Source organism: Podarcis tiliguerta, assembly GCF_965153285.1.
Source record: "Podarcis tiliguerta genome assembly, chromosome: 11".
In the NCBI taxonomy this organism is placed as follows: domain Eukaryota; kingdom Metazoa; phylum Chordata; class Lepidosauria; order Squamata; family Lacertidae; genus Podarcis; species Podarcis tiliguerta.
In genome coordinates, this window is record NC_139544.1 from 48,975,172 (window position 1) to 48,988,407 (window position 13,236).

The 13,236-nt window shown below is 45.5% G+C and overlaps 1 protein-coding gene across 15 annotated transcripts in view; it reads right to left on the reverse strand.

Moving 5' to 3' along the window:
- Positions 1 to 13,236, reverse strand: part of NEDD4L (NEDD4 like E3 ubiquitin protein ligase) — a 255,657-nt gene that overhangs the window by 162,023 nt on the left and 80,398 nt on the right. For all 15 annotated transcript variants that reach the window (XM_083402672.1, XM_083402667.1, XM_083402666.1 and 12 more), the window contains exon 2: positions 7,444 to 7,517. In XM_083402672.1, the coding sequence (XP_083258798.1) occupies positions 7,444 to 7,517 (74 nt within the window). The remainder of the gene's footprint in view (positions 1 to 7,443; positions 7,518 to 13,236) is intronic.

Sequence of the window (13,236 nt, forward strand, 5' to 3'; positions counted from 1 at the left end):
TGCCTGGGAGCAGGATGCACTTGGTCAGGCGAGAAGGGAAAGACACACTTTCCTACTAAATTGGCCTTGTTCTGGAAAATAGTATTGTTCTGCAGACAATCACTCTAGAGACATTCCATGGAAGGTATCTGTTATAAGGATTTGCGCCAACGTCACTCAAGGCACCTGCCTGAACACTTCGATCAATTGGCACACATTCTGATGAACCAACACCTTCAAGCTTTGCATGCATCTCCATCCTTTAGTGGGTAAAATGACACCTCAAATGTAACAAGTCAACTCAGATTTCTAGGGAAGGACAGAGGCCTAACCTCCCTCTCACATTGCTTGTTGTTTTGTCTATTGGTGGTTTTACATATGTTAAAAGGGCATTGGGGTTGCCCTGCTAAACCTCTCCAGTGTCACCCTCTGAACTTCCTAGTCGGTTTGCTCTTTTTATTCCAGTCATGGAAGGTTAAAATGTGGAGATCTAATGAGGTGCATTGAGCTTTGGTGCTACAGCCAAAGCTCACCCAGTTCCACAAGGCCTGTGGCAGTTATGAACTTGTAAAGTGTGTTCCTTAGTTTTAAGAACAAACCTTGTTCCCGCTTAAAACCTTGTGATCCTTTAATGAGCAGCTGGTAGACTTGAAAGCAATGCCGCAAAACTCAACCCACTTTGTCACCATTAATATTTATTGATGGTAAAATGTATTTACTATCTTCCCGCCAGAAAAAGGGCACAAGCTATTTTAAAAGTACAAGGTTTTTATACAAAGAGAGATCTGAGAAGCAGAGAAGGCTTATCCTGGAGAAGAGATAATCATAAGAGGGAATATGATAGCCCACATCAACTGAAGGGCAGTCACATAGATCAGTGGTTCCCAATTGATGGTCTGGGGGGGGACGACTCACCTATGGGTCAGTGGCACCATTCACGTAACAAAAACTACCATAGAGATACCAAAGTTTCAAAAGTAAGGGATCCATACAAGTTAGCTGATGGGGAACCAAAGCAGTCTTCCCCAATGTGGTGCCCTCCAGATGGTTTGGACTACAACTCCCATCATTCCTGACTGTTGACCATGTTGGCTGGGTCTGATGGGAGTCATAGTCCAAGACATCTGCAGGTTGCAGAAGGCTGCTCCAGAGGGCAGGATCCAAATCAATGGATCCCAGTTATAAGAAAGGGGATTTCGACTAAACATTAGGAAGGCATGCCTGGTGCTATAAAGCTCAGAGGCACAGACGGCTTTGGAAGGTGGAGGACTCACTCCTTCGTTAGACTGAAACATGGTTGCATATTCCAGACTGACAGCAATAAAGCCGACGGGATTTTAAAAGCTCAGCAGCGATACAAGATGCGTGATGAAAGCCAAATCTGCCCAAAACTCCTGCAGACAGCAAAGAGAGAATTATTGTGAGACACTACTATATATACCTAATCGCCTCTGAATAATGGTTTTGATGTGAAAAGCACTGAGCTGGTGCGTTTAATCTGAAGAAACCATTTCCCAGCACTCTCTTCTCTCTATATTCCTTTGCTCATTGGCACTGCACTCTAAGAATATGAGAGATATGCTGGATCAGGCCAAAGGCCCATCTAGTCCAGCATCCTGTTCTCACAGTGGTCAAAAAGATGCCTATAAGAAGTTCACATAAGTACCACCGCTGTCACCCCACATGCTATTTCCAGAAATACAGGGCAGTGTTAGAAATTCAGATATATAAACCAGGCACCAAATGGCTCTTCAAACCAGGGTTACAGTCACCAAAACGGAAGGCCCAGTTGCCGTTTTGGGGCCAGACAGCTCGAAAGTTGTATTTTTCAATACAACTTTATGGTTCCTGAAATTCATTCTGATTGTGCTGATGGATAGAATTCTACAGCATGTGACATTACTGTGTGAAAGCAACCAAGATCCAAGGATCCTCAGGCATGCACCTGCAGGTGGTGGAGACATCATGCGCCATCCTGGCTCCCAGGCATCTCCACTTGGTCACAAGTGGTCAATAGCCAGGTGCAAAATGCACCTTGCACCTGGCAAATTTCGAACGCTGATACAGAGACATACTGTCTTCAACAGCGGTCAGTAGACCATATAATCTATAAATTCCTCCATTAATTTGTCCAGATCCCTTTAAAACTACCCAAAGTGCTGGCCATCACTATGTCTATAAGCAGTGAATTCCATAGTTTAACCAGACCTCTTTTTGTCTCTCCTGAACCTTCCAACATTCAGCTTGGATGTGCCCAAGTTCTAATTTTATAAGAGTTACAAGGCACGTCCTTTTCATACCCGATGCCTAGTGGTGCTGTGGGTTAAACCACAGAGCCTAGGACTTGCTGTATGTCAGCTCCCAGTGGCGTAGCATGGGGGGTGCAGGGGGGCCGACCGCACCGGGCACAACATCGGGGGGGGGGGGGGCGCTCGCACTCGCAGCTCTCTGCCCCTACCTGGCTCACTCTCTCTCTCTCAGCGCTGTCACAGATTTCACAAAAATTTCGCTATTGTCACACGGATCCTCCTCCCAGCCAATCAGGAAGTGGGATCCACTTCCTCATTGGCCGAAAGACGAATGCATGCAATTGGCTGAGCTGCCGATTTTCTTTTTCTTTCTTTCTTTTTTTTTTTAGAATTTTAGCAGAATATTACACCTATATCATACCATACAAGGCAGGAAAAGGAGAAAGATAGAGTCAGAGCAACAAGCTAAGTTAGCTGGAAGCCTTCACCGGTTTTTGGTGAGTTCTGCTGAAATTACAGCAGGACCATCAGCAGCACCACAGGAGACTCATAATCCTGATCCTGTGTCGGTGGACATTCCTGTTCCTGCATTAGAAGCAGAGACAGTTTCATCTAAGGATGTTTATACTCAAGACTTTAATGTAGATTTCAATTCCGTTGTTGAAAAATTTGCACTAATTAAAAGTGGGCGAATTTAAATTAATCTGTATATACAGATTGATATCTTGATATTAAAGAATTACAATTAGAGGTACAGGATTGAGGAAGTTGGCTCCATCTAGCCCAGTCTTGGGTTATCTCCAGAGTATGGTTCCATTTTGATGTTTAGTTTTCGTTCTTGATATTTTTTGTCGTTTACGATGGTTGTGAGACGACATATAATAGCATGGCCCATGCTTGGTTACTACATTTGTAGATTTGTATTCATAGACCTGCTGAAAATGTGGATAATGTGCAATGTATGTTCGCACTCAATAAAGTGTCTGAAAATAAACTTGTATTTAGATGCATTTTACTTTAATTACATCAGTATTTTCATAACAAACAATACATGTGCTTAGGGGGTAAGGATTTCTTTAACTAATCTAGTGGAAGAGACTCGAGTGCTAAAATCCACGGGTTAGGGGGCGCAAATTACTTGCCTTGCCCCGGGTGCTGACAACCCACGCTATGCCGCTGCCGGCTCCCTCAGCCAATAAAGCGAGATGAGCGCTGCAACCCCAGAGTCAGCCACGACTGGACCTAATGGTCAGGGGTCCCTTTACCTTTATCCAGACCCAAAGTGGAAATCATTCTGGAGAAGGAATATTAAGGAACAGAGAGCTGCTGCTTCACGACTGCAGTTTTAAATACCTAGCTATTTCGAAGATCTGATTCATCACCATGCCTGATCATGTTCTCCAAACCCTCCTCCATACACACAAAAACATCATATTGTGCGCCACAGATATCCAGACGAATTTATGTGATTTTTTTTTAAAGTGTTCACAGTCACTTGGGTTGCCTAATTAATAGTGGTTTTGGTAATTATGCAAAATGGGAGCAATCTGCCATTAAAATAGATTGGGGAGAGAAAGCATAACAGAAGAGGCAGCCTTTGGTTTTAGGGGAAGAAGATTTCAAACAAGGAACATGTGGATCCAAAACTAGAACCTCACCCAGGAAGCTTGCACAACAAGAGGATGTGATGAAACTTTTATCATTTTGGTAGGAAGATCAGCTTTTGCATTAAAAGGGCCCACTATAAGGCAAGTTCCAGATTGTTTGATACATCTGTATTTATAGAAATTCATTTATACAAATACTTGCTGCATTTATCCCCCACCGATCTGGCAAAGCGCTCAAGTCAGTTTAACGTTTAAAATAATAGTTTGCAATCTAAGAAGCATGATGCAAACAGGAACAGCAGAGAGGCAAAGGGGGAACTGTCTAGAGAGCAAGAAATAATTTGAGAGCAAATTCGCCACATGTACTTCATCCCCTAAGTATTCTACCTATATCCTCATCAGCCACCAGGGGGAGCTTCCTGTGCCATGAATACAAGAGAGGGGGGCATTCTGTACTTGGCAAACTCTGTAAACCTAAGAGTTTGGTACATACAACTGCATTTTTTAAAACAGAGTATATTATTCACCCATTTTGTCGTGGTTTTCTCATTTCATAATAATAATTTGTACCCTGTCCATTTGACTGGGTTGCCCTAACCACTCTGGGCAGCTTCCAACAGAACATGCAAAAACACAAGAGAACACCACACACTAATGGACTGCCTTCAGGTGTCTACGGAAGGTTGTATAATTATTTATCTCTTTGACATCTGACGGGAGGGTGTTTCACAGGACGGGCGCCACCACTGAGAAGGCCCTCTGCCTAGTTCCCTGCAACCTCACTTTTCACAATGAGGGAACTCACAATGAGGCCCTCGGAGCTGGACCTTGGTATCTGGGCTGAACGATGGGGACAAAGATCTGTTGGGCTGCTGTTACTGGTATTGTTGTTGTCCGTGGCTTTGGGCAGCCTTGGTCTTTAGAACAGTGTAACACACACTGTATGAAAACATCACAGGTATTCCATCCCAAACACACAAAAAACTAGGTCCTTCCATCATTAACACCACATTATTCAACACCAAATAGGCCTGACAAAGAATTAAAAGAGTTTGAAATGGCAATGATGTTGATTTTGAAATAGTTCACATATATTATTTTGGTATAATACAGTGGTGCCTCTCAAGACGAAAAGAATCCGTTCCGCGAGTCTCTTTGTCTTGCGGTTTTTTTCGTCTTGCGAAGCAAGGCCATTAGCGGATTAGCGCTATTAGCGGCTATTAAAGGCTTAAGGGATTAGCGGATTAGCTGATTAGCTGCTAAAAGGCTATTAGCGGCTATTAAAGGCTTAAGGGATTAGCGGATTAGCTGCTAAAAGGCTATTAGCGACTTAGAACAGCTGTTAAGCGGCTTAGCGATCAGCTGTTAAGCGGCTTAGGGGCTTGGGAAAAAGGGGGGGGGAAACACCCCAGGAATCGCAAGACATTTTCGTCTTGCAAAGCAAGCCCATAGCAAATTCGTCCTGCGAAGCACCTCCAAAACGGAAAACCCTTTCGTCTAGTGGGTTTTCCGTCTTGCGAGGCATTCGTCTTGCGGGGCACCACTGTACTAACAACCCCATAAAATTAATTCCATAACTACTAGCCTCATATTGCACATAGGGGAGTAGGATTAAGACAACAGCTTAATTTCAGTGTCACCCTCAGCTATGGGTTTTGGTGACATGAACGAGTCTATGCGCCCCTCAACTTGTGCATTCTCCCTCCTCCCCTGCTCATAAAGAATTTGAACCTTTCGTTTCTGTTTTTGATAAACTATGGCTTAATGTTACAGTTTTTAATCTTATTCATGCCTCATGAAACTCACCAGACACATAAACTGTGGTTTGAAGTCTGCTTGTTTCAGACAAACTACAGTTAATATTAACTGTGGTTTGTTGGGTTTGCCTGACACTGCAAACTGTGGTTAATCCAAAACAGGAGCAAAAGCATTTGAAATACTCCTCAAAGCTGTGTCAGAGGAGGAGAGAGAGTGCACGAGCCCATGGGGAGGCTAGGTTCACTCCTGTTATGATAAACCATGGTTTATTATGACATGCAAACACAGCTTCAGGACTTCTGAAAGTCACATGAATCAAATGAGATTTGAGCAGGAGCTTCCTTGTTCACAGCTTCTATACTTAGCTGCTACTCTATACAAGTTACTGTAGTTCATGAATCCTCCACTCCCCCCCACCCCATTATCGTTATAATAAATATGTATATTACCCAAACCTCAATATGCCGTATTTTTCGCTCTATAACACGCACCTGACCATAACACGCACACAGTTTTTAGAGGAGGAAAACAAGAAAAAAAATATTTGAGGGAGTCACCCCCCCCCCATGCTGATGGGCATTGCCATTCATATACCGGTGTGCATGCACTTTGTCTTGAGATCCATTGCAGTCTGTGAGATGGGGCTTACCTGTACCTGCCCCCCCCCCCCAGTATTTTATTGAAGTTGGAAGAGGGAGGGAGGGAGATGGAGAGTTCACATTTGTCCTAGCCAAAGCAGCCAACTCCTATGGGCCTAGGTGCCTTCACCCCCCATTAAATATTTGAGGGAGTCATCCCCCACCCCCCATTGTGGTATGTGAGGTGGGACTTACCTGGCCACCCCCCAATATTTTTTGAAGTTGGAAGAGGGAGGGAAGGAAGAGAGAGGGGGAGCTCACATTTGTGCAGCTGCCTTGCCTCGCTGGAACCAGAGCAAAAAGAGGATGAGGAGACGCAGGGGCAGGAGCCTTGTAAGCAGTGGCGTAGCATGGGTTGTCAAGCACCCGGGGCAAGGCAAGTAATTTGCGCCCCCTAACCCGGTAGGGGCAGAGAGCTGCGAGTGCGAGCGTGCCCCCCCCAGATGTTGTGCCCGGTGCGGCCAGCCCCCCCTGCACCCCCCACGCTATGCCACTGCTTGTAAGCCGCTTTGCTTGAATTTACCAGTGAGGTGCTGGGGGAGGGACGGAAGGGGATGCCCTCTTTGTCCCTCCTTCCAGCTCATTGTAAAGAAAGCAGAGTAAGAGCCGCTTACATGCGTGTAAGCGGCTCTCCCTTTGCTTGAATTGCAGTCAGCCCATCAGACTATAAAGTCACCTTGCCAAAAAGCCATAGAGCAGGCAGACACGCTGCGCGCAGCTCTTGCCGGCTTCCCATCCAGCCGGAGGAAGGGAGGTTGCTTCCCTTCTCCCACCTCGCCGAAAAGCCAGCAAGAGCGGCTCCTCCCGCCTGCATTCGCCCCATAAGGCGCGCACACATTTCCCTTTACCTTTTAGGGGGGCAAAAGTGCGTGTTATGGAGCGAAAAATACGGTAGGTGCCTTTTTAAGAAATGAAAGGGAGTAGGATCCAAATGATTGGCAAATTGGTTGGTTTATTATTATTATTTTAGCACACACACAAAAAAACCCATCATCATAACAGCACAGCATATAAATCCAAGCAAAATACGAACCAATCGAATTGCATTGAAGGGCATAAATTAAAGAAAGCAGATACAGGTTCTTTTCCCAGTTTACTACTAGTTCCTGTCCTTTTTGAAAAGTTAATGCTGCCAACACAAAAGAGGCAATTGCCTCAGTAATTTAGATTCTGCTGCCACAAGAGCAATAAAAAAAAGAGGAATGTACATACCTGGCTCCAAAGATGTCCTTTTTGGCTAGATCTATTCCAGCTACAACCTTAACTCTAAGGATACGAGACTCCTCCTGTTAGAAAACGAAAAGAGCAAGGTCTTAAAATAGGCTTGTTAAAGTTTGCAAATACAAATGCGAGCAGCATTTAAGTGGAATAAGATTAAATCTCCATTAAAGCTCTTATAACCCAAAAGACACATTGGGGGGGGGTGTGTTTACAATTAGAAGGGAGTTCTGAGTTCCAGACATCAATTTCCGACTCCAGGGACCACCAGGTCGACCGACTAGAGGAAAAAGCTACAAACAAATCAAGCTGGGATGCTAAACACCACAAAGCAGAACCTTCTTTAAAGCCCTAAACGGCAGAACCCCCATCGTTCTACCCAGACACTGAGGTCCAGCACCGAGGGCCTTCTGGCAGTTCCCTCACTGAGAGAAGCCAAGTTACAGGGAACCAGGCAGAGGGCCTTCTTGGTAGTGGCACCCGCCCTGTGGAAGGCCCTCCCACCAGATGTCAAAGAGAACAAACAACTACCAGACTTTCAGAAGACATCTGAATCGCAGCCCTGTTTAGGGAAGCTTTTAATGTTTGATGCATTACTGTATTTTAATATTTTGTTGGAAGCCGCCCAGAGTGGCTGGGGAAGCCCAGCCAGATGGGCAGGGTATAAATATATTAATTAGTAGTAGTAGTAGTAGTAGTAGTAGTAGTAGTATGGTAGGCGATCTATATGCTCCAAGATCTGCCTCTAGGGCCGGCTCACTCGTGCGGCAAGGTGAGGCGATGGCCTCGGTTGGCAGGATCCACTGGGACAACATATCCAGAAGTCGATCTTTCTTTCTCCCCTTGTTCCTGATGCAAATATTCCCTAGCGGGGGGGGGGGTGTCCTTTTGGGATCTGCCTCAAGTCCCAAAATGTCTTGGGCTGGCCCTGTGTACCTCCATCAGGTCAATAAAGCGTCACTGATATTGGACACCATACACTTTTTTTGTTTGCTGGCCATTTGCCCCTCAAGTGCTCATGTCATAGGGAGGCTTGCCCTCCACGGCAAAATATCTGCAATGTGGAAGAAACATTAAACTGTTGTGAAGCAGGGTTTTGGATACTGGGAAGAGATCTCATCACAGATTACCACAGGCTCCTCGCTGAATGTTCAAACTTTCATTTTAAAATGCCAAGTGTCTAGTCCCTTTTACTTGTGGAGGAACAAGGGGATGTGTGCAGCAGGGGTGAAGAACCAGCAGCCCTACAGACGTCATTGGAATCCAGTTCCCGTAATCCATGATCGCTGGCTATGCTGATGGGAGTTGGGAGCCCAGGAACAACAGATGGAAAGCCACAAGTTCCCCATTCCTGGGGTTTCAAGCTACATTCTGCTCAATTAACCAGAAATCACTAAAACCAAATAACTTTAAAGATAGAAGACTTTCTGACAGTTCTGTGATGACTTCTCATCTACAACATTTATGGATATCAAACTGAGGCAACTCAGTTTATACGAGGTCTATTTGCAATTTAGTTTACACACAATCTATTTGCACGCAACTGCACATACGCATGGTGCCAGGAATCTGAAAACAGTGCATCCTCCTTGCTTGCGAGATGCATCAATAGGAGTATAGCATCTAGATCAAGGGAAGTAATAGTGCCACTGTATTCTGCTCTGGTCAGACCTCACCTGGAGTACTGTGTCCAGTTCTGGGCACCACAGTTCAAGAAGGACACTGACAAACTGGAACGTGTCCAGAGGAGGGCAACCAAAATGGTCAAAGGCCTGGAAACGATGCCTTATGAGGAACGGCTAAGGGAGCTGGGCATGTTTAGCCTGGAAAAGAGGAGGTTAAGGGGTGATATAATAGCCATGTTCAAATATATGAAGGGATGTCACATGGAGGAGGGAGAAAGGTTGTTTTCTGCTGCTCCAGAGAAGCGGACACGGAGCAATGGATCCAAACTACAAGAAAGAAGATTCCACCTAAACATTAGGAAGAACTTCCTGACAGTAAGAGCTGTTTGACAGTGGCATTTGCTGCCAAGGACTGTGGTGGAGTCTCCTTCTTTGGAGGTCTTTAAGCAGAGGCTTGACAACCATATGTCAGGAGTGCTCTGATGGTGTTTCCTGCTTGGCAGGGGGTTGGACTCGATGGCCCTTGTGGTCTCTTCCAACTCTATGATTCTATGCTCCCTATACATTCCTCTTCAGGCTCCAGAAAGGGTCTCCTCGCAAGCCACCAGGGTGCTCCCCATTTTACACAATTTCACGTATCCGCACGAGGGCCTGGACCACAAACATTTCAAAAGTAGGGGGGTCCATCGCTTGGCTTTTGAAAAACAGGGGTTCCCACAGTCCTTTGCTAATTGGGAACCACTGGCTGAAACAATTGGGAATCAGAAACCACTGCGGATCTGTTGGAAATCACAGGAGAACTGGGTGGCTGCCATATTTCAAGGCAGATCATTGGTGCATTAGCCCAGTGTTGTGCGCACTATAACTTAACCTTACTGAAGATGCCTGGCATTTTCTGCACACAAAGCAGATGTCTCTATCCACTGAGCAACACAGCTTTCCCCCCAGTTACTCTTGAGATCTATCAGTAGTTCTTTTGCTCCGCCATACACATCCCTTGTGTGAGATCACATCCAACCACTATTTCCCAACTGCCTCACAATCCATTCCCCTTTATAGCGCTGTGTCTTCGCTAAGACTGTAAGCCTGAGGGGAGGTGACAGTCTTGTTTGTAGTGATTTGACTGAGGAATACGAATAAAATAACAAATTGTAGCCCAGCTGATTTGCCCCTTGCAGCAAATGCCCTGATAAGGGGTGGCGTACCTGCTCAACCATCAAAACTTCTGGGAATGTAAACTAAAAGGGAAGTATAAAAATCCTTACAAATAATTAAGTCCAGAGTGACTTAATCTATCCTAACCACAAGCTCTTTAAGTGCAATATTTACATTTTAAAAAAAATAAAATCCTGCTCTGAATTCTAAAGTAGCTAATACATCAAGAGAGAGTATCAGTTTCACTTTGCAGACAAGGTGAGGAATACAGAAAGAGATTAATTACAGGAACCCAAACCACAAAAGGCCTTAGACATGCAACCGGTTTTCAGTGACAGTCAAAAATTATTTGACCTAATTCCGAGCAGAGAAATGCTTCTACCTCTGCCTTTTAGGAAGGCCAGGGAAACTTACCGTATTTTTCGCCCTATAGGGTACAACGGCCCATAGGGCGCACTTATTTTGGGGGGGGAGGGGGGAATAAAGGGGAAAAAAATATTTCCCTCCCGAGCCCCAAAGAGAAAAGAAGCCATGACAGCGAGCAGGATGGATCCCGCTAGCTGTCTTGGCTTCGTTTTTAGCCTCTGGGCTTGCGGGGCTGGGTGCGGGGTAAGGCCAGCCCCCAGAACAACAACACAGAATTTCAAACACTTTTGTAGAGGGTGGAATGTAAAAAAATAATGTTTTCTCTGCTGAATTGGAGAGCATTATGTGCAGGTATATTTTGATGCATTGAATAGAATGAAAGTTTGAGACATGGTGGAAGGGAAAGCATGTGTGCAAATTGAACAGGGCTTTGTTGCTATTTTGTTCATGTTTTAATATTGTTTTATATGCTGTCGTACTCTGAGAATCCTATGGTTTTTGGTGTAACTGTGATGTTTAGCTTATTTTCTGTTTTTTTGTTAATAGCGTTACATAGATGGTAATGGTTTTGTTTTGCAAGATTGGCCCTCTAGTCCCAGATTCTATTCTCATAACGCCCAACCAAGAGCCGATGGCAAGCCTGCAAGCAGAAACTGAGCACAACAGCACTCTCCTCGCCCACGATTCCAGGCAGCTGTCATTCAAAGATAGTGGAGGTAGACCACACCCATTGTGGCTAGTGCCCATTGACAGCCTTCTCCAAAACTCAGCCCAATCCTCTTTTAAAGCCATCCAAGTTGGTGATCATCATTTACTGGGACATGGATACAGTGGAATCGCAACGGGGGGGAGCCGGGTGACCTGCGTGCCATGTCTGGGGGAGGGGGGCGGTAAATAAGTTGGAGTTCTTGTTATTAAATATACCAAGAAAAAAGCACACCAAGAACTCAGGCCAATATAAGTTTCAATAGTGGGAGTGGTCGCTACTCACAAATCAATAGTTGTAACAAAAACTAATCCATTCAAAAGTATGTATTCTGACAAGGATTACAAACTCAAATAGAGATTAAAAACTCAAAACAGAGATTACAAACTCAAACTCATAAGGATATATATAATACAATAATTTGTTACAGAATTAGTAGAGATAAGTTCATGTTAGTCCATAGTCAGATTCGATGTGAAGGTCTTAGTTTCAATCATTGAGCAGAAGTCATAAGTCAGTTATGGATCAGAAACCAGGACAGAGTCCTGTTTCGATGTATTCTCCTTCATCAGCTAATTTTTAAAGAGTTATGCAAGTTTGATGAATTTGTATAAATATATCCTGTTATTTTCTACGTTTGTGCACAGAAAAGATCAAGATACACGTTGATCTACCCACACGTAGTTGTTATCTCTGAGAAACATAGAAAATGGAATAGTTTTTGTTACTATTAACTATTGATTTGCGAGTAGGGACAACTCCCACTACTGAAACTTATATTGGCTCGAGTTCTTGGTATGTCTGGGGGGGTGACAAAAAGGCACCTCGCAGGGCCTTGCGGCGGCGCAAGCAGCCATCACGCTGCTGCAGCCACATGTGGAGAATACTCCATTCGCGGCTGTAGCCGTGAGCAGAGGATCCCAACGCCAGCGGCAAACTACTATGTACAGCGCATGTGCGGTGTCGCACACATGCGCTGTACATAGTGGTTTGCCGCCGGCGCTGCTCAAGCGTTGTACGGAGGGCGGTGGGATCCCTCTGTCACCGCTACAGCCGGATGTAGAGGATCCTCCGTTCGCCGCTGTAGCGGCGGCGGAGGGATCCCGGCACCGTCTGGAGTGGCGGAGGGATCCCGGCACCGTCTGGAGCGGCGGCGCCAGCAAACTGCTATGTACATTGCATGCGTCATACGTAACGATGCCGCACATGCGCCCTATGTAGCGGCACCCTGCCCTGGGTGTCACAATGCCTTCATTCGCCTCTGCACGGGTGACGCTGTTGTCCAAACTACTGAGCCTCTTGGGCTTGCCGATCAGAAGGTCGGTGGTTTGAATCCCCACGACAGGATGAGCTTCCATTGCTCTGTCCCAACTCCTGCCAACCTAGCTGTTCGAAAGCACGCCAGTGCAAGTAGATAAATAGGTACCGCTGTGGCAGGAAGGTAAACAGTGTTTCCGTGCGCTCTGGCTTCTGTCATAGTGTCCTGTTGTGCCAGAAGCGGTTTAGTCCTGCTAGCCACATGACCCAGAAAGCTGTCTGTGGACAAACGCCGGGTCCCTCAGCCTGAAAGCGGGATGAGCGCTGCAACCCCATAGTCGCCTTCGACCGGACTTAACCGTCCGGGGGTCCTTTACCTTTTAACCTTTACCATCATTACTTCCTGCAAGAGTGAATTCCATGGTTTAATTATTCACAATTAAGCAGTGCTTTTCCTTCTGCCTGCATATACATTATTCTGGATTATCAGCACACAGCAGCTCTGTAATTTTGGGGTGCTAGGAATAGCCTAATTGAAAGCAAAAGACCCACGCCTAACTTCCAGCCCTTTTGCTAAAGCCTCTGACAAACGCAGCACGTTATGAACAGCTTGCCCTATAAACATCATCTCTCTTGGATGAACTTTCAACTCCTTTAGCACACTAACCGAGGCAGCAC